Source organism: Chenopodium album, chromosome 6, assembly GCF_948465745.1.
Source record: "Chenopodium album chromosome 6, dcCheAlbu1.1, whole genome shotgun sequence".
Classification (NCBI taxonomy): Eukaryota; Viridiplantae; Streptophyta; class Magnoliopsida; order Caryophyllales; family Amaranthaceae; genus Chenopodium; species Chenopodium album.
Genome location: NC_137839.1, coordinates 18,355,757 through 18,376,980, shown reverse-complemented (window position 1 = coordinate 18,376,980; position 21,224 = coordinate 18,355,757). Strand labels below are relative to the sequence as shown.

General features: G+C 36.0%; 2 protein-coding genes and 1 long non-coding RNA gene across 3 annotated transcripts; all 3 read left to right on the top strand.

The window, feature by feature from the left end:
• Positions 1–904: 904 nt before the first annotated feature.
• LOC145634692 (uncharacterized) lies at positions 905–6,495 on the top strand. Its single transcript, XM_081686090.1, has 5 exons — positions 905–1,094; positions 5,210–5,519; positions 5,614–5,826; positions 6,074–6,166; positions 6,277–6,495. Exons 2-5 carry the CDS (start codon positions 5,214–5,216, stop codon positions 6,436–6,438), a joined length of 774 nt encoding a protein of 257 aa, XP_081542216.1. The 5' UTR covers positions 905–1,094; positions 5,210–5,213; the 3' UTR covers positions 6,439–6,495.
• On the top strand, positions 1,739–4,911 carry LOC145636747 (uncharacterized). The gene is made up of 3 exons (XM_081688302.1): positions 1,739–2,138; positions 2,228–4,204; positions 4,283–4,911. Exons 1-3 carry the CDS (start codon positions 1,739–1,741, stop codon positions 4,909–4,911), a joined length of 3,006 nt encoding a protein of 1,001 aa, XP_081544428.1.
• Positions 6,496–7,047: 552 nt separating the features above from the next.
• LOC145634690 (uncharacterized) lies at positions 7,048–8,717 on the top strand. The gene is made up of 4 exons (XR_014113488.1): positions 7,048–7,223; positions 7,363–7,627; positions 7,714–8,333; positions 8,445–8,717. It is a non-coding gene; the product is annotated as an uncharacterized LOC145634690 (long non-coding RNA).
• Positions 8,718–21,224: the final 12,507 nt, after the last annotated feature.

Sequence of the window (21,224 nt, the reverse complement as noted above, 5' to 3'; positions counted from 1 at the left end):
CGCGAAACTGGAAAATTTTATTGAGCACAGAAAGGTGCTGAGGCATGTAGAAACTAGCGTCGGAAAACAAAGTTTAGCGCCGATGATTTGACTCTGGCGCCAGGCGACAGCTTCTGTCGCCAAGCACCAAAGCCAAATCGCAGCGCCGACCTCTGTTCGCTGGCGCCAAGTTTTTCCAATACCGAGCCAGAAATATGCGTTATAATTTTGACCAGTTTTTAGCACTATTTGCTCGATCCTACTTCCTGATTGAGTTTTTCTCACTTTTCTGAATCCTATATGTGTTCTACGTATGGACGTAACCCTCTGGGAATTCATGCTCCGTTTACCTGATTGAACACTCTGTGCAACATAGGGTTCATCCAAGAATGTTGAATTCACCAAACCATGGAAGCGAGTTTTTAACTCGCGATATCCCAACCACACTACTACAAAAAAGGTCTAAGGAATCATTTATAAAGAACCACATAACTCACTTATCCGGTTTCTTAGATAAAGAAACCAAAAATATGAGAAGTGTGGTTTCTTAGATTAAATATAAGAAACCACTCACTAACTATGTATGGTTTCTTATCTATAATGACTATTCCTAACTAAAAGATGAAAATAAAAGATACCATGATTGTATGTAATATGGTTTCTTATGTTAACTTTTTATTTTAAAAAAAAAAATAAAGAAAACAAATTGCACATGCTCCCCACGTTTAATCTAGGCCACAACTTCTACCCCTTTGTTTTCCATCTAAAATACTGCAAACTCCCAAAAAACTAAAAAAAAAAAAAAAAAAAAATCTTATTTTTACAGTAGTACTCGCACTCCATTGAAAACCCATTAGTGTTGCCGCCATTAACATCGCGCGCTTTCCCACCACCACAAATTCCGATCATCAGCCAATCTCAACAGGCCAGTGCTACTTATTCATCTCCATTTTCTAATTTGTTCAATTTCTGTGGGTTTTATTGGAGAATTTCTGTGTATTAACCCTAACAATCTTCCATCGAACCACTCGGAAACACCACTTAGCCACCTTCACTGCCGCTCTTCCACCCAGCCCGCATCTACTCGTCAAGTGTACGGAGTCAAATTGTGTTAGGTAATGTGTCGTCTTCTTTATTTATTTTTTTAGTTTTAATTATACAAATCAATTATGAATTTCGTACAATATTGAATTTCGTATACAAAATTGAATTTTGTATATAATTGTGTTGTTAATTTTCTTGTAAAATTATATAATTATATATGATTAATGTTTGTATGTGTGCTAGATTATGAAGTTTAACTAGTATGCATCAATTACCTAAGTTGTCAAGTTATACTGAAGTTTTTCCTCTAATCAAGGTTTAGATAATAATCTCATAAATGATAATATACCCATTTAAAAAAATTCACTTAAAATAACACATTATTAAAGTAAATAAAATAAACAAGTTGTGAGTATAAGAAGAATGAAGCAGAAAAAAAATAGTTCGACTTTGTTTATTGATGTTGCTCTGCTTATAACTCATAAATGGGAAGATTGCAATTACTTTTAAAAAAATAATTTAAAAAAATAATTTGTATATTGAAACTAAAGGATTGATGCACTTAGTTTTCTAGAGTAGTTAATAAGAGTGCCCTGTAAAGTGTTAATAAATGGCTATTCCTCTAAGTTACTTCTAATTGCTTGCATATTTTCAAATATATTTATATGTATTGTTATTTTATTTTACTTTATCTTGATTACATTAATTCGTAGAAATGGATCGAAGTTGGATATCAAATTCAAAACCGGGTGACCCACGTTATGAAGCTGGAATAAGGGATTTCATTAATTTTGTTGTTCAGAATGCTGGAAATCGTTCTAAGTTACCATGCCCTTGTTTCAAATGCCATAATTTTTTGTATAGATCAATAGATGATATTCTTGGTCATTTGTCTAAGAATTCTTTTGATAGAACATATACTCGTTGGACGTGGCATGGAGAGAGTTTGGAGGAAAATCCTACTAGTGATTTTAGAAATAATATTAATGAAGGGTTAAATTTTGATGAGGGTGATAGGTTAGGGGACATGATACGTGCAGCTCAAAATAAGTTTGATGACAATCCTTCCACATTTGAAGGGTTGTTAAAAGATTCTGAATTGCCTTTATACCCAGGTTGCAATAAGTACACAAAATTATCGGCTGTACTTAGATTTATAATTTGAAGGCTGGCCATGGATTAACTGATAAGAGTTTTACTGCAGTACTTGAATTAGTGAAAGACATGCTTCCAGATGAGAATGTATTTCCAAGTGGTACCTATCAGGCTAAAAAAATATTGACTACGATGGGCTTGCCCTACGAGAAAATCCATGCTTGCCCTAATGATTGCATACTATATCGAAATGAGCATGAGTCCTTAAAGAATTGCCCGGTATGTAATGCCTCACGATATAAGAAGAAAGAAGGCATCCCAGCCAAGATATTGTGGTATTTTCCTATAATTCCACAATTTAGACGTCTTTTTTCGAATGCAGAAGATGCTAAAAGATTAACATGGCATTGCAATGGTCGAAAGAAAGATGGGTTACTTAGACACCCAGCTGACTCCCCACAGTGGAAGTTTATAGATGGAAAATTTCCAGAATTTCGTAAAGAAAATCGAAACTTACGCCTTGCATTGTCTACCGATGGTATGAATCCTTTTGGCTCCCTTAGTAGCATGCATAGTACATGGCCAGTAATTTTGGTTACTTATAACCTACCTCCTTCATTAATTATGAAAAGGAAGTACATGATGCTTTCTTTGCTAATTTCGGGGCCAAAACAACCGGGAAATGATATTGATGTCTACTTGGCTCCCATCATTGATGATTTGAAGTTGTTATGGGATAAAGGTGTAGAAGTATTTGACGCATATCGAAATGAAACGTTTAACCTGAAAGCTATGTTGTTTTGCACCATACAAGATTATCCTGCATACGATAATCTTTCAGGGTATACAGTAAAGGGGGAAACACCTTGTCCCATATGTGAGGATAATTTGAAGGGAACATGGCTATCAGCATCTAAAAAGATGGTCTACCCAAAAAATAAAAAATGGTTACCTACTGATCATCTATACCGCAAAAAGAGAAAAGCTTTTGATGGTGAACAAGAATTGGAAAGAAGGCCGATATTATTAAGTGGCATGGAGGTGTTTGAAAAGGTTAAAGACATTCAGATTACTTTAGGGAAGAAGCATAAATCTACACTTGTTAAGAAGGGATATAAGAAATGTTCTGAATTTTGGCGCTTGTCTTATTGGAAATTCTTATTTGTGAGGCATTGCTTAGATGTGATGCATATTGAGAAAAATGTTTGTGATAGCTTGATTGGAACTCTTTTGGATGTCCGTAAGAAGACCAAAAATGGTGTTAATGCCATAAATGACTTGAAAGAAATGGGGATTAGAAGTGAACTTCATGTTGTCGACCGAAATTCTAAAACTTATCTTCCTCCCGCAGCTTATACACTTTCACGGAACGAGAAAAAATTGTTTTGTGAGTGTTTAGCTTCAGTGAAAGTGCCAGAGGGTTTTTCTTCTAATTTCAGCAACCTTGTTTCGATGGAGAATCTGAAACTTATAGGGCTGAAGTATCATGATTGCCATATTCTGATGCAATATTTGTTACCCATTGCTATTCGATCAATTTTACCAAAAAATGTTCGAAATGCCATTATTCGATTGTGTTCTTTCTTCAATGCCATGTATGAAAAAGTCATCAACCCTAAGGACTTAGATGATTGGGAAAATGAAATTGCAATCATTATTTGTCAATTAGAGATGTTCTTCCCCCCTTCGTTTTTTGATATTATGGTTCATTTGCCAATTCACTTAGTAAGAGAGATAAGGTATTGTGGGCCATCTTATTTGAGAGCGCAATGGGCATTTGAACGACAAATGAAAACATATAAGGGATATGTTAAGAACTTTCGTCGACCAGAAGCTTGTATTGCTGAAAGACTATTTTATGAAGATGCTGTTGAACATTGTAGTCAATACCTTGAAAATGCCAAGGTAATCGGGCTTCCTCTGTCTCGACATAGCGGAAGAATGGAAGGAAAAGGGATCATAGGTCACAAAGAAGTTGATTTGACTTATGAAGATTGGAATAAAGCTCACACATACATTTTGTTTAATGAGGAGGAAGTTGCACCATATATTGAGAAACACTTAGCTTACCTAGCTGCAAAGAATCGTAAGGCTAATAAAAAATCTTTACATAGTGAGCATAATAGATCTTTTAGTACTTAGTTGAAAGATCAAGTAATTATAGATCTTCAGAACTCAACACATTCTGTTTCTGATTGGGTTAGGACTTTAGCTCGAGGACCCAACTTTAGAGCATCCTTTTACTCTGGATACGTTTATAATGGTTGTACATTTTACACTAAAGACCAGGATGATATTAGTACTATGCAGAATAGTGGAGTAGCTGTTGAATCTGAAGCTATGCATATTGCTAGTGCTAAAGATAATTGTCCAGCCTATGGTAAAATGTGGTATTATGGAGTCATTCACCAGATTATTGAGTTGCATTATACAGATTTTACAATACCAATCCTTGGGTGCAAATGGGTCGATAACAATAATGGAGTTGAATATGAAGATATAGGGTTTACTTTGGTTAATTTTGACAAACTTGGTCACGAAGACGATCCTTATATATTACTTAGTCAAGCGAGACAAGTGTTTTACATAGCAGATGCAATTGATAAGAAAAAGGCAGCAGTTATAAAGCCTAGGCCTCGACATGATATTGATGAAAGTGATGATTTTGATGATAATGATATGGAGTTGCAGGAATTCCCTGCTGCCAAGGTGGTACAAGTTGATGATGTCAGTGATGACTTTTGTGAGAATTCTTCAGCTTATGTACGTGAAGATCATGACGAAGGCATATAAGTTGATGGAAATTATAAGGAGGGTACTTCTAGAAAGCGTCGTCGAAATAATTGACAGTAAATCAAATACTTTTTGTAAGAAAATTACATAGCTTTTTTTTTTGTTAGCTAATAGTTTGTATGAAGGGATCAAATGTGTTGTGAATGACCTATGATATTTCCTTTAATAGAATTATGTTGTCCTATAAATTTTTGCTTAATTATCTACCGATTTTTAAGAATGTCTTTCTTTTATCCTCATGTCGCTTTAAAAGTAACAACACTTGAAAAGTCTTATATATTATTTTATATATTTACAGGATCATGACTAAAAGAGTACATGCTATATGTGAAGAGAATAATGAACATGAAGACGATTCTGATGCAGAACGAGATAGGCGTGAGGATGAGAGGGGGCGCACTGTACTTGCTGCTGTAGGAAAGGCCATTCAAAATGGAACCAAAATTCCTTTAGAGTGGGATCCAATTACCAAAATACCATGCGGGGATCATAAAGATACCTTTTCCACATATGTTGGTGTAATTGCTCGGGAGCGAATATGTATCAGCTATAAAAGTTGGAAAGAAGTTCCTAAAGAAACCCAAGATGGAGTCTTTGACTTAATAAAGGTAAATATCTATATATGTACCTAATTATTTATTTTATTAAAAACTTAGTTAAAATTTGTGTCCAACAATGATGATAAATTTGTAATTGATGCAGAAAGGTTTTATAGTTTTAGAAGAGCGTAAAGCATGTATCATGAGGCAAACAGATAATAGATGGAGAGCATTCAAGACAAGACTAAGAAAAAAATGGATGTACCATAAACAATCTGGAAGGTTTAGGAGTGGGGCACCTAGTTGGAAATATCCTTGGATAACACAAACAATTTGGGACAGATTTGTTACATGGAGTACTTCTGATGACTTCAGGGTATTTGTTTGTTGCCTTTTTTTTTTTATTATTTTTATACAATCTATTTACATACAAGAAAAAGTTTTGAGCAAATGGCTTTTTTTTTTTTTTTTTTTTTTTTTTTTTTAATTTTTATACAATCTATTTACATACAAGAAAAAGATGTGTGCATATGCCTTTTTTTTATTATTATTTTTATACAATCTATTTACATACAAGAAAAAGATGTGTGCATATTTTAACCATGAGCCATTATCATCCAAAGGTTCTGAGTGAAAATGGTCGAAAACGGTCAAAGCATAAGACATCAAGCTATCGAGGTGGCCGACTTGGGTATCAATATTACAGAGACGAGATAGTAAGTTTCAATATACACTTTTATTTTTTTTTCAATTGGTAAAGGTTGTGTGAGACTTAGTTAGGCAAAATAATTTTTGAATGTCATAACATTATTTATTTTACTGTCAGGCTAAAGAATTTTTGAGAAAAGGGATCCATGTCGATGAGGTGCCTCGACATGAAACCTGGTTGAGAGCTCATGCACATGTAAAAGATGGAATATACACTTTTAGTAATCCAATAGATGAAGTTACAGCAAATGCAATTGTAAGTGTTGTGTTGATTACTTGATAATTAGTTGGCTCTAAACTAGTCAGTTCATAACTGGTTGGCTTTGTTGATGTCAGAATGAATTGAAAGGTCAGGCTGAAAGAGGTGAAGTGGTTTTTCACAGTCGTCGTGATGATATTTTGGCAAGAGCACTAAAAAATCCGGAGCATGGTGGACATGTCAGAGGTGTTGGGTCTAGAATCACAAACAAGCAATACTTTGGGTATAGCAAACCTACACCACCTAGCCATATGCATGCACAACTCACATCTATGCAGTTGCATATAGCGATGATTCAAAACCAACAAAATGTCTTTATGTCTTGTATGATGTCAATCCTAAACCCCGAGCAATTGAAGCAAATGAATCAATTTCAAACTACTATAGGTGGAGGTGGGTTTCTCTGCATTCCTAATGGACAGCATGGACAATTCAATGATCACGTGAATGGTAACTTCGGTGGTATCAACTACCAATCACAGATAATGAGAGTTGGTAGTCAGAGTACTGCCCAAGGTACTAGTTTGGCTATGGCTAATTTGGAGCATACAAATGGTTTCTTTATCCAATTACTATCAGGTGATATTAATGGTCAGGTTAGACAAGTGTCAAGTCCTGAATTACCTTAATTTGAACATAAAGAGCAAGAAAAGGAGACAGAACAAGCTGACCCTTATCATGTGTCTTGGCCCACTAAAGACAATGTCCCCTACAATGAACAACTAGATCAATCTCCACAACACAAGAACTCTGCTATTTCTTGGTCTGAAATAGACAATAATTTGCATATTAGTGACCTTCCTGAGGTATTATTGTTACTATTATTTCCACTTCTTTTCGTCAAGTTGCAATTACATAAATCTGTTTTTGTAAATGAATATAACTTTTATATGCCCGCTTTTTAATTCTTTGACTAAGTGTATGCTTTATTGCCTAAATGACAAGGGTATGCATGATTGTTGCTTGGCCATTGAAGATAACAAAGAAATCAAGATTGTGGCCACTGGACAAGTGTATATACCAGGGAAAAACCTAGCAGTCAAGAATCATTTTTTTGATGTGTCTACTGAAAATCGGCGAGTCTCCATAATTAATGACATTGAACCGACTGCACTACTTCCATGTCCTATTCAAGATTTCCTTTACATTTATGAAGCAAAGGAAACATTTGTTCCATGGCCGGCTCACTTGATTTTTCCAAAAAAAAAAGGTATGAATATATATGTGACTAATTATTTTAATTTGTCTTAATATCATTATATTTAACGTCATTACATGTATTGTGTATATAAATAGCTAGAACAAGAAAAAGAGGATACCTATATCTTGCAATCTTCACCAAAACAAGCATCATCCGAAAAAGAGTATATCATTGATGATGCAGATCGAGCAAAGGTGAACTCAGGTTTGTTAGAAGTGTTTATGGGTAAAGCTATGGAATTGAGATAGAAAGATGAAAAGATCATAGTAACAATTCCAAATAGTGTGTTCAATAATGAGATGGATGTTAGACTTGATTTTTCTAAAATGCTTGATTGGTGCTTCCAAAAAGAAGTTGGAGCATCTCACATGTTGATTTTCATGAAGTAAGTGTATATAATTTTCAAATGTTTTTTTTTTTCTTTCTATTTTTTATGTCTTAAGTAAATTACCTTTATTATTCAAGAAAAAAAAATGATGACTTTTATTACTGTCATGTATAAAATAATTTTTTATATACTTATGTCTAGGTACTTAAGTGAAGTCTGTCAAAAGGAGAGTGTGGTAGGGATGTATGGATTTTGCGATGTTAATTTTGTTTCTCCGTTATCCCCAACAATAGAAGAGGAGGTTCGCTCTGACTACTTGTGTAACATTTTTGGGTGCAATGGAGGCAAGAATATCAATCAACTATTTTTTGCACCGTTTTATGAAAAGTAGGTGATTTACCTATGTTTTTATCATTCAAGAGAAAGTTTTTTAAATTAATTGCTAATATTTCCTACTGTTGTTTGTATGGAATCATATGAAAATGAATGAATATGCAGTTTTCATTGGACTTTAGCTGCGATAAGTCCGTGGAAAGGTACAGTGTTTTGGCTTGATTCAGCAGGACAAGATGACATTAGTGAATTTGCACAAAAGACCATAGCAGCGTATGTACATTTTATTATCTATTTTAGTTGTATTTTTATTTTATAACATTATCATTCTACGTATGCCTAATATATATTTATGATTTAATAGTGGACTTACAAAATTTAGCGTAATTCATCGGAAGGATATCAAGAAACTAAAGAAGAAACCTGGAATTGCTTGGATTACCCCACAAGTATGTAATTAACCACTTGTTGCTAATTGTGAATACCTTAAACTATGTGTTCAAAAGTGAATCTTAATTAATCACTAGAGAAACGCGGATATAAGTTAGAACCTAGATTTTTATCTTCTTGCTGTAGTGATACATTACATATTCTATCTAAACTATATTTGCTTTTTTAATTTGCCTAGCACTCAAACTATGAGTAAAATGAAACGTAGTACACACCCAAACAATGAAAAATGTGTAAACTTAGGACCTTGTTGTATGATTACAATCGTTTACGTAACAATGAACAATTACATTTCACTTATTTGTATATTTATTTTTTTCTGTATTGTAGTGTCCTCGTCAACCTATAGGATCCAAAGTATGTGGATATTATGTATGTCGTTACATGCTAGAGACTATTGAAAGTAGAGGACAAGTAGTTCCACCAAAGGTAAATCCTTTCATACATTGAAAGCAACACTCTTAATTTACGTTTTGCGGATATAAATTCTAATCCTTGTTTTTTTGTAGTATTTTCCTCGAGTTCCTACCACTTATTCTGAAGAAATGATTGATGAGATACGAGAAACTTGGGTTACTTATGTTTTGAAGCAAAAACAAGTCAACAATTACAAGTCTGGAGAAAATGGATCTTGATCACTATTATCTTTGTTTTTAATTTGTGATTGAAAACATGATTATTTTGTTGCTTGATATAACAGTTAGTATGTACAATGCGTTTTTTAGTGGATAGTTTTGGTGGTTTGAATTTTTGAATTAGGTACTTATTAGATAAATGTTGTTAGTTTGAAGGAATTGTAAAGCCACTACATTGTTTTTATATTAAATGATTATATAATGCTTATTATTATGCCTACAATACACTTTTGATGTATATACATTTTTTAGAAAATAAAGCATGCGTGGCAGGTTCATTTTATAATGAAGATATTTAATATTATATATATATATATATATATATTATTTGAAAAAATAGTAATTAAAAAAAAAAAAGAACAAAGAAACAATACATCTAATATTAAAGGTTTCTAACAACGACCTGAATCACCAGATAATAAGAAATAAAAAACCAAATTAGTGAGAAATATGGTATCTTATCTCTTAATGTTAGACACCATAAATCTCAAAAATATGGTTTCTTATCGTTTAATATTCACGAATCAAGAGCTCATTTAAGAAACCATATCTCTTAAAAGTATGGTTTCTTACCTCAATCTAACTAACCACACAAAAATTATGGTTTCTTATGCTAAGAGACCACTGAGATATAAACCATACATTTATTGGTCTCTTAGGCATATTTAGAATGGTTTCTTTGCCCTTTTTTGTAGTAGTGCCACTCGCGCCAACCCTTCAAGGTTAGGCTTCCGCGCGGTGCATCTGGACAATTAACCATGGACGCTCTTTAACTAACCCATATCCCAAACTTTAGAGAACCAGAGCCATGGTTAGGTTGCAAACTTATTGCATCATATTGTGCCTACTTGACTAATTGTGCATTATTTGTTGTGCATACTCTATGTGTTTTTTCCTAATTGTTTGTTTGACTTGTGTTAAGACTAAATAAACTGATTAATGACTAAAAGAACGTTATATAATTAAATAATTAATTAATTTTGAGTAATTAAAGTCTAATTTAATCAGAGTTGACTTAGTACGACTTTAGGCATACCCAGTAGAGTAATAATACCGAAAGCAGTTCCAAATCAACGTTCCAGCAATGGCGCCGAGATTTGGACTGCAGCGCCACTCTGTGGAGTGCAGCGCATGGCGGCAGTTCTGTCGTCTGACGCTACACTTCACAGTGCGGTGCCACTCCTGTCGTTTTGACGACAGTTCTGTATGTTGCTCGATTCATCACTTTGTGTCTAATTAGACAGTTTGCTAATCAACTCGATTAATTTTCATTAATAATAATACCTCGTTGTAGACACCCATTTGTGTCCCCCAAAAACCAAACCCAGTGATGAGTAACTTTCACGTCGAATCATAATCGAATGAAGTGAAAGTGAGAAAAGTCTAGTATTGCGGATAGTTTTAATTCTTTTCTTTCTCCCTGTTATTGAAAACCTATTTTAATAAAACAACCAATCCAGTTTGGTTTAGTCCATGGAAAGGGTCCAATAATGGAATAGTTGGATGGGGCTTGAAAAGAGATTTCCAACGATATATTATAAGCCCAATTCCGATGAATAATGAGGAAGTTATGGCCAAATTACTAAACTGGGCCCGATTTGATCATTATATGCGGCCCAATGATCTAGAGGAGGGCCTAATATTGATTTATCATTCCTAATGCAATTAGAATTGATTTTAGTCTTCTAGATTCTTCTAGAAGGTTCTTTTCATTCCTAATTCAATAAGCATTGATAAATTGACTTTGGTTGACTTTTTAGAGTATTAATAAAAATAAAAGAAGTGTTTTAAAGGAAAATACGATTTTGCCCCTATGTACGGCTAAATTTTATCAAAACTAAGAAAACGTGTGTGATTAATTATTAGCGCTTGACGACAGGGATTAGCGCCTGGCGCTAATGCTTAGCGCCTGGCGCTAACCTTAGCGTTTAGCGCTAATGTCATGCGTCTAGCGCGAATCGAGTTTTATTCTCGTCGAAACTCTGATTTGTTTTTCTATCCGTCCGACTGATTTTCTCTATAAATAGCCTCCTAAAACCTCCGTTTTCAATCATCAACACACAATTATTTTTCTTATTTTCTCTAGCTTTCAAGATTTCTCTCTCTCTCTCTCTCTCTCTCTCTCTTATTCTCTCTAACTTTTGCATACAAAATTCCGCATTTACAAGATTTAGAAACACCTAGCCAAGTTTGAAGTTGCCTTTGCCCTAGACGTGAAAGGTTATAATTTCTGAGGGTTTGGTCCCAAATCTAGTCTAAATTTTCTATAATCTCTCTTTCAATTATTTGATTTAATTTTTTGATTTTATTATTTTCCTTGAAGTTACTAATGCATGTATTTTGTTATTAGAAAGAGATACGAGGCATCCAAGTAAGTGCTTTAAATTGTTTTATTGATTTTATGGTTATTTGAAATCATGTCTAGGTTGTTATTATGATTCCTAGTGTCATGTTAGGGTGTTTTGATCTTCCTAGTAACATGTTTAGGGTAACAACTATAATTTCTAATATCAAATATGACAATTATGATTATTGTGATGCTTCTTATTCTCTTTCTAATATTTTTATTAGTATCATGTTTAGGGTTAAATATTAGATCTTTGATGTTTAGTGACATGCTAGGGTTTGTTATTAATCTTGTTAGTATCATGCCTAGGATCTTGCTATTATTATGCTTTAACATGATTATGATAACTATGATTATGATTATGATTATTTTCATGAATATTATGATTATAATTGTTATAATTTATTATGATCATGTTGCTTGATACTTACTATTATTTATTGCTTGATCACGTCTTTTATGCATGTTTAAAGGGAATTTGTACTTGTAATCAAGCTTAATAAGATAATTAATAATCTTATTAAGGTTAATTTGATTATAATTCAAGTGATCGCCGATAATAGTTTTATTTGTGCATTAATATTCAACCAACATAGATAAACAGGTTAAGGCTTAATCCTAATGATTGCATGGTAGTCAGAAAGTGCACATGAATACGATCAGAATAAAGTAGAGGCCTATTATTAGGGCAAGTTCAATCTCTTTTAGGTTGGATTTGTACCTTCATCCTCGAACTACCAGTCATGGTTCCAGACCTATTGGAGTTGACGATTTCCTAGATCGTTAAGGGGTGTAACTTTCACCTCGTGAACGGTTTACAAGTTCCTAAAACTTGTTGACGACTCTTTTGCTCTATCTTCTTTCCCTTTGGACGCCACCGTACTTTAGTGTATGATCACAGTGGCGTTCAAGTTTGGGGTAATGCTTGAAATATTCTATACAGTTTTTGGCGACTCCACTGGGGAGGATTTCTATTTTAATTCCTGAAATTTATTTCTGCAATGATTTAGAATGAGTGGATGAGAGTCGAAAAGTTCTAAGTATTTCATGTGCGTAATGAGTTAAAAACATAGGATTTTTACAAGTAGGAAATTTGAGGAATATCTTTCACAACTAGGATCGAAATAATGCTACGCAAAACTGGAAAATTTTATCGAGCACCGAAAGCTGTTGAGGGATATAGGAACTAGCGTCAGAAAACATAGTCTAGCGCCAAGTTCTTCCAATACCGAGCCAAAAATATGTGTTCTAATTTTAACAAGTTTTTAGCAAAAGTTTGCTCGATCTTACTTCCTGATTGAGTTTTTCTCACTTTTTTGAAACCCATATGTGTTCTACATATGGACATAACCCTCTGGGAATTTATTCTCCATCTACCTGATTGAAGGCTATGTGCAACAAAGGGTACATCCGAGAATGTTAAATTCACCAAACCATGGAAGTGAGTTTTTAACTCGCGGTGTCCCATGCACTCGCGCCAACCCTTCACGGTTAGGCTTGTGCGCAGTGCTTCCGGAAAATTAACCATGGACCCTCTTTGACTAACCCATATCCCGAACTTTAGAGAACTAGAGCCATGGTTAGGTTGCAAACTCATTGCATCATATCGTGCTTACTTGACTAATTGTGCATTATTTGTTGTGCATACTCTATGTGTTTTTTCCTAACCGTTTGTTTCACTTGTGTTAAGACTAAATAAACTAATTAATGACTAAAAGAACTTTGCCTAATTAATTAATAATTAATTTGAGTAATTAAAGTCTAATAATTTAATCAGAGTTGACTTAGTACGACTTTAGGCATACCCAGTAGAGTAATAATACCGAAAGCAGTTCCTGATCGACGTTTCTTCAATGACGCCGAGATTTAGGCTGCAGAGCCACTCAGTGGAGCGTAGCGCCTGGCCACAGTCCTGTCGTATGGCGCTACACTACAAAGAGAGGCGCCAGTCCTGTCGTTTTAGCGACAGATCGGTTTATTGCTCGAGTCATCACATTGTGTCTAATTGAAAAGTTTGCTAATCAATTCAGTTAATTTTTACTGATAATAATACCTTGTCTAGTCCTTAATTGAGTATAGGCAATAAGTCCCATGGTCTTACACAAGAGTCAGAGCATGTCACTTGTACTCACTATATAGAGCACACACTAATATGTATGCACACTTTGACCATGTCTAAAAGAGTCTTGTATGCGCGTGTTTTCCCGTCATTTTTTTGGGGGGTAAGTCGGATATTAATCCTCCACTTAAACCAATTGTTTGAACCCTATACTTAATTCCCAAATTAAACCAATTTTTTGAACCCTATACTTAATTCCCAAAAATATACACATTATTTTTGCCAAAAATATACACCCTATTTTTGCTTTTTTCTTTTGTTAAACCCGTAAAGTCAAAGTCAATTTGAGTTAAGTCATTAAAACAAAAATGGTTTAATTTATAGCGCGTGGTCAAGAAAGGAAGGGCGTTTGATCAAAGACAACCTTTTCATTCAAGTTCAACTTTTCGACAAACCAATCGCTCGAAAAAGGAAAGCTAAGAAGATAATGGCAACTCAAGAGGAAGTTAATGAGCTCAGGAACAAATTGATTACTGTGACTGAGGCGTTGAAGGTTTTAACCCTGAAAATCGATGATCCTGTGAAGCAACAACAGATGGACCTCATGCAAGAAAGCTTGAGCAAGTTGTCTAATGACTACAAGTTTCAAGGCATTAGCTCATAAGGGGTCTCGGTGGACAAGGATCTTCTTCCGCAGAAGTTCAATGCCAACGACATCCCGAAATTCAAAGCAACTGACAACCCTTACTTTCACATAAGAGCTTTTGAAACAATAATGAGCATCAAGGGCATTGATAATAAGGTGTTTCCCTCTTTGTTTTCTCTATCTCTTGAAACCGTTTGCCAACAATGGTTCTTCTCTCTTGAGAAAGAAAGAACCTCTACTTGGGAGTCAATAGTAAACGCTTTCATTGATAGGTACAAGTGCAACATTCAAGTTGAAACTGACTATAGGGAACTTGAAATTCTCAAACAGAATGAGAATGAAGGTTTCACTTCTATCTTCAACAAATGGAGAGAAACCTCTGATAAGATGATTGAAGTCCAAGCGAGAAAGAGTCTGTGAGGTTGTTCATCAAGAACCTTCAAGAGAAGTACTCCAAGCATCTCAAGTACCAAAATAATCTCCATACCTTCAAGGTCGTCTATGACATTGGAATTAATATTGAAGACGACCTGGCTAAGTAACTCCAACAGTGGCTGGAAAGGCAAGAAGAACGACAATCATTCTTCTTCCAAAACCACCCACTCAAACAACGTTAGCACCTTTAATTTGAGTGAAGTCCTTTCTATGAATAACCAAGGACAAAAGAAACCATTTAGGAGGAACTTTACTCCTATAGGTATGAGTTATGACACCGCATTTGACCAACTAAATGCAAAAGGTCTTATAACTCCTATTGGACCATTTGGGGACCCACCAGTCGAGAAGAGGACAGCTAACTGGAACCCAAATGCACATTGCAAATATCACCAAGGTTGGGGCCATCTTACTGAAAATTGTTGGAAGCTTAAGGAAGCCATCCAAGATTTGATCGATAACAACAAACTGACATTGCCTCCTGCCAGTAAGAAGCCAAGCATTGACAATGCACCTCTTGCTCATTCCTTGGCCATCTCTAATGAAGAAAATGAGGTTGATCCCTCATCTCTCATCAAACCTATTGAAGAAATTCATGCTATCGAAGAAGAGGAGGAGATCTTTTTCGATGCCATGGATGACTTTCCTGAACCAACAAGCAAAGAGGATGTACAACTGCTTATATGGTTCATGTGGGAGAGATCAAGCTTGCTACGTGAAGCTCTCGAAGTTGTAAAGAAACAATTAGAGGAGCTTCAGAAAAAGTGTGATAAGGTTCCACCCACGAAGAAGAAACCCTTCTCTCTACAAGTAATTGACAGACCCAGGAAGAGTAATAAACTCTATACTCCGATTGGGACTTCCTACGCTAAAATGTTCAACATGCTCTCCGAGAGTGGCAAGGTCAAACCTCTCGAACCGAGACCATTTAAATCGCTAAAAAGGACAGATAAGTTCTACTGTCAATACCATTAATCAGGGGGTCACATTATTGAAAACTATTTTAAATTTAAAGATTTAATTCAGAAAATGATTGATGATAAAAAGCCAGTCCAAATTCCACAAGAAGAAGACATTAGCATCAACGGGGTTTGGGACAACGATGATGAAGACGTCTATCTTAAAGATATGGAAGAACCTCCACTTTCAGTCATATACCCAATAAGAAATTTTTGGGATGAAGAAGATTCATCTATAGACGTCCTCTCAAGGTCAGGGAGAATTCAACCTCCCGTTTCAACACAACCTATGCCGACTACGCAGCAAGTTCCCATAACTATCATAGAAGACAATGATATTGTCAAACAATTCAAGAACCAAGGTTGAAATGAATGTATGGAAACTTCTAGCAACATCTCGAGAACATAGGTTGGCAGTAATGAATGCCTTGGATAAGATAGGGATAGACTCTGACACCACTCCTGAGGGGTTGGCTAACTTCCTTACGAGTGATCTCCCTAGTCCTATCAACTTGATAACCTTTTCTAACAAGGATTTACCTCTAGAAGGTGACAAGCATTATAAGGCACTAAACCTCACAGTAGTTTGCAAGAGAATGAACATCCCTATGACTCTTGTAGACAATGGATCGACAATTAATGTTTGTCTACTCAGAACTGCGAGGATGCTAGGCATAAGGGATGAAGACTTAACCCCATCAACACAAGGAATAAGAGCTTATGACAACACTCGTCGTCAAGATCTTGGCAAGATTACCATGAATATAACGGCGGGAGCGATAAAACACGCTACTACATTTCAAGTGGTAGATATCAAAGCCTAATTCAACTTATTGTTGGGACGCCCTTGACTTCATGACCTAAAAGTCGTCCCTTCATCTCTCCACCAACAGGTAAAGGCCATAGTTGGAGGAATTCCTATCACGATCGATGCTTCACCCATGAGGATTAAAGCTATAGAAAATTCGATCTTAATGTGGAGCACGATGAAGACTTGTGGGGCTTTAATGAAGAGGTCTCATTGATCGAGGAGGATGAAAGGACCCCTCTCTGTCGCGACCCCCACTCCAATATGACAGTAAACGCCATTCTAAAGACATAAGGACATTTTCCTGGAATGACTCTAGGAAAGAAGAAAGGAATAGCAAAATCGCTGGAATCACCTGGCCTCCCTAAGTTAGACACTTTCGGAATTGGTTTCGAACCGACTCGGGAAGATCTTAAGCGAGCCCAAGAAAATTCTAAGGCGCGTAGGAACGCTCGCATCCAAAAGAAAGAAATCCCAAAGGATCAGTATCCTCTTACTCTCAATGGACAATTCATAAAAGAAGGAGAGGACTATCCGTGATACGAATTTCCCGAACCTTTTGTTGTAAATGGCATAAGGCAACCGGAATTCGAAATTTTCCTAGATTGCTATTTTCTAGATGAAATCCCAACTCCTATCCACAAGGAGAAAGCACTCCCATGCTTTGACTTTAATGTCATGGGATTACTATTTGGGCGAGAAAAAGATGAGCCAAAGTACATAGAGGATAATTCCTCACTCATCCAAACGGTCCTACAAACCAAGAACTTTGACCCCTCAAAGCTCATCACTCCAGCAGAAAGATCAGTACAAGGATGGAGCAAGACAGTCAAGGTGACCACTCCAAGTGGAAAGAGAATCTCCATAACAACAGGGCAAGGACCGATGTTTAAAGGGTCGTCAGAGTCATAGTCTTTTCCTGTAGAGTCATCTAAGTCCTTAGTTATAGCATCCCCTTCTTCTATCTCTTCCCCTAGGATAGTCAGCAATCAAGTCCCTGAGGACATCTCTCTTTTTGATGTAATGATTTCTTAGTTCAATAATATGTCTTCTTCCGCTTACTCCTCGTGCTTTTCTTTAACCACAGATGACGAGCATTGCTTAACTAACAATGAAAATGACAAAGAAATTATTAAAGCAATGGAAACACATGAAAAGAAAACACCAATAATCGAGGAAAGCGAGACGATTGATATCTCAAATGATTCAACCAGTAAAAGAGAATTTAAAATCGGATTAACACTTAACGAACAAGAAAGAACCGATTTAATCAAACTACTTAAAGAATTTATCGATGTATTTGCTTGGTCATATGAAGATATGCCAGGTATTAATAGAGAAATAGCTCAACACACTATACCTCTAATTCTAGGAATGAAACCTGTAAAACAAAAGTTGCGTCGAATGAAACCCGACGTAGCTCTTAAAATAAAAGAAGAAGTTCAAAAACAAATAACTGCAGGTTTTATCAGGGTATCCAAATACCCCGAATGGGTGGCCAACGTCATCCCAGTTCTGAAAAAGGATGGAAGGGTAAGAATGTGTGTCGACTTTCGAGATCTAAATAAGGCAAGTCCAAAGGACGACTTCCCTTTACCACACATCGATATTTTGGTAGATAATACAGCGAATCATGCACTTCTCTCGTTCATGGACGGATACGCGGGATACAATCAAATTCTCATGGCAGAAGAAGACATGGAGAAAACAACCTTCATAACACCATGGGGTACTTACATCTACACGGTAATGCCATTCAGGTTGAAAAACGCGGGTGCTACTTACCAACGAGCAGCGGCTGCCTTACTTCATGACATGATGCATAAAGAAGTTGAAGTATATGTGGACGATATGATTGTGAAGTCAAAAGATTGCCCAAACCATCAAGTAGTCTAGATAAATTTTTTCGAAAGGCTAAGGAAATATAACATGAGGTTGAATCCCTCCAAGAATGCCTTTGGAGTCACCTCAGGCAAAATTTTGGGTTATGTTATAAGCTCTAGAGGAATAGAGATAGACCCAACTTAGATCAAGGCAATCATGTCAATTCCACCGCCCAAAACCGAGAAGCAAATTCAAGGATTTATTTGCCGGTTGCAATACATAAGTAGGTTCATATCAAAATTAACAACAATATGTGAACCAATATTCAAGAAGCTTAAAACGAATGTACCAGTAATATGGGACGATGAGTGTTTGAAAAGATCAAAGCCTATCTCGCAAATGCTCCCGTATTAGCACCAGCACTTCTAGGAATACCTCTTAGGTTGTACCTAACAGTCACTAAAGAAACAATGGGAGCCATGCTTGCACAAGAAGTAGAAGGTAAAGAAAATGCAATCTACTATCTAAGTAAAAAGATGCTCGAGTATGAAGTACGCTATACACCACTTGAGAAATTGTGCCTCGTATTGGTGTGGGCCACAACTAAGTTAAGGCATTACATGCTCATGCATACAGTCTTTGTAGTTTCTCGAATGGATCCACTCAAGTATTTATTCGAGAAATCTATACTCAATGGGCGCATATCAAGATGGATAGTCAACTTACCCAGTTCAATGTGAGATTCGTGCCTTAAAAAGCTATCAAAGGATCTGTGGTCTCAGATTTTCTAGCGGACTTTCCAATTGAAGATCCAACGCCAATACACGACAATGAATTTCCAGACGAAGACTTGATGGTCCAGAAGATGATACTTGGACCCTATACTTCGACGGAGCCTCAAACCAAAAGGGATGTGGCGTTGGAGTATTACTAGTATCACCTAAAGAAGAGCATGTTCCAATCTCCATAAATCTAGATTTCGACGTTACCAACAACGCTGCTGAATACGAAGCATGCGTGGTAGGCCTTGAAACAACTTTGGCATTGGGAGTGAAGAAATTACGAATATTCGGGGACTCTTCGTTGATCATCAACCAGATTTCTAAAAGATGGAAAGTAAGGAGCGAAAGCCTAGCCCTTTACCAAACTTATTTGGAAACTCTCACTAATTAGTTATAAAAGGTAGAATACAAGTATCTACCTAGAGAGGAAAATCAATTTGCTGATGCCTTGGCAAGACTAGCCTCAATGGTTAGGATTCCTACAAAAATCGTGCAAATGCCTCTAACTATAGAAAAAGACATAAACCGGCTTATATTCAAGCTATAGAAGATGATGAAGTGATCCAAGATGAAGAAGAAGAAGAAGAAGAAGAAGAAGAAGAAGAAGAAGAAGAAGAAGAACCGTGGTATACGGATATACTTAATTATGTCACCAAAGGAGAATACCCTCCTCATGCTGACAAAAGAGAAAAACGAGCATTAACACTTTTAGCTTCCCAATATGTACTCATAGACAACGAGTTACATAAAAGCGTAGCTAAGGGTCGAGCTCTCTTATGTGTAAGAAAAAAGGATTCTCCAAGAGCTATGAGAATAGTCCACGAAGGTATTTGTGGAACTCACGTTAATGGAAAAATGCTAGTCCAAAAGATAATGCGAGAAGGATACTATTGGACTACCATGAATAGGGATTGTCCACAATATGTAAAAAGATGCCCTAAGTGCCAAATTTATGCCAATTTACAACATGTTCCTCTGTCTCTACTCTACACCTACACTTCACCATGGCCATTCTCTACATGGGGAATTGACATTATTGGCAAAATTACTCCCCCAGGAACAGGAGGTCATGAATACATCCTAGTATCAATTGATTACTTCACAAAGTGGGTCGAAGCACAATCATATGCTAAACTCACTACAAAACATGTAGCACTCTTTATTGAAAGAAATATTATTTGTCGAAATGGAGTCCCACATGAAATGATAAGTGACAATGGAACTCACTTTCAAGCCGAGGGTGTTGAATTGTTACAAAAATATGGCATTCAAAACCATCATTCTTCTCCTTATAGACCTTAAGAAAACGGGCCAGTTGAAGAAGCTAATAAAAATCTAAAGACTATCATCGAGAAAATGACTGAAAATTACGAGGATTGACCTGACAAACTCCATTTCGCACTGTGGGGTTATCGCACGTCAATTCGCACATCAATAGGAAATACGCCATTCTCCTTTGTATATGGAATGGATGTCGTACAACCTATAGAGCTAGAAATACCATCTCTATGCATCACATTAGAAAGCAAATTTGATGAAGTTGAATGGACTAAGGCGTGATATAAGGAGCTAATTCTACTTGATGAAAAACGACAAGAAGCTCTACATCATACTCAATGCTATCAAACTCGCATGGCTAGGCATTTTAATAAGTAGGTCAAGACGAGAAACATCAAAGTAGGAGACTTGGTGTTAAAAGCATTAAGGAAGAATGTTTTAGACCCAAGGGGTAAATTTAGGTGTAATTGGTCTGGCCCCTATATTGTCAAAACAATCCTATCAGGAGGTGCAGCAAAATTAACTGATATGGATGGCAATGAGTTCTCGAACATGACAAATCTTGACCAACTTAAAAAATACTACCCATAATTACTTGAGTAGGATACTCAAGAGAGCTACGTTTGGCCTGATTCCTTAAGAAAGGATACGTAGGCAACCCTTTACGGGTGCGACCATTTTACTTTTTGCAAACCTCGCATCCCAGATTTAAAAATAAATTC

What these genes read in the sequence shown, in the direction of transcription:
- LOC145634692 (XM_081686090.1), top strand. Translation starts at nt 5,214, where the DNA reads ATGACTAAAAGAGTACATGCTATATGTGAAGAGAATAATGAACATGAA. An exon ending in GTACTTCTGATGACTTCAGG is followed by an intron (nt 5,827 to 6,073) that starts GTATTTGTTTGT and finishes TATCATCCAAAG; the next exon opens with GTTCTGAGTGAAAATGGTCG. An exon ending in AATATTACAGAGACGAGATA is followed by an intron (nt 6,167 to 6,276) that starts GTAAGTTTCAAT and finishes TTTTACTGTCAG; the next exon opens with GCTAAAGAATTTTTGAGAAA.
- LOC145636747 (XM_081688302.1), top strand. Translation starts at nt 1,739, where the DNA reads ATGGATCGAAGTTGGATATCAAATTCAAAACCGGGTGACCCACGTTAT. An exon ending in TGAATTGCCTTTATACCCAG is followed by an intron (nt 2,139 to 2,227) that starts GTTGCAATAAGT and finishes GTTTTACTGCAG; the next exon opens with TACTTGAATTAGTGAAAGAC. An exon ending in TTACCTAGCTGCAAAGAATC is followed by an intron (nt 4,205 to 4,282) that starts GTAAGGCTAATA and finishes AAGTAATTATAG; the next exon opens with ATCTTCAGAACTCAACACAT.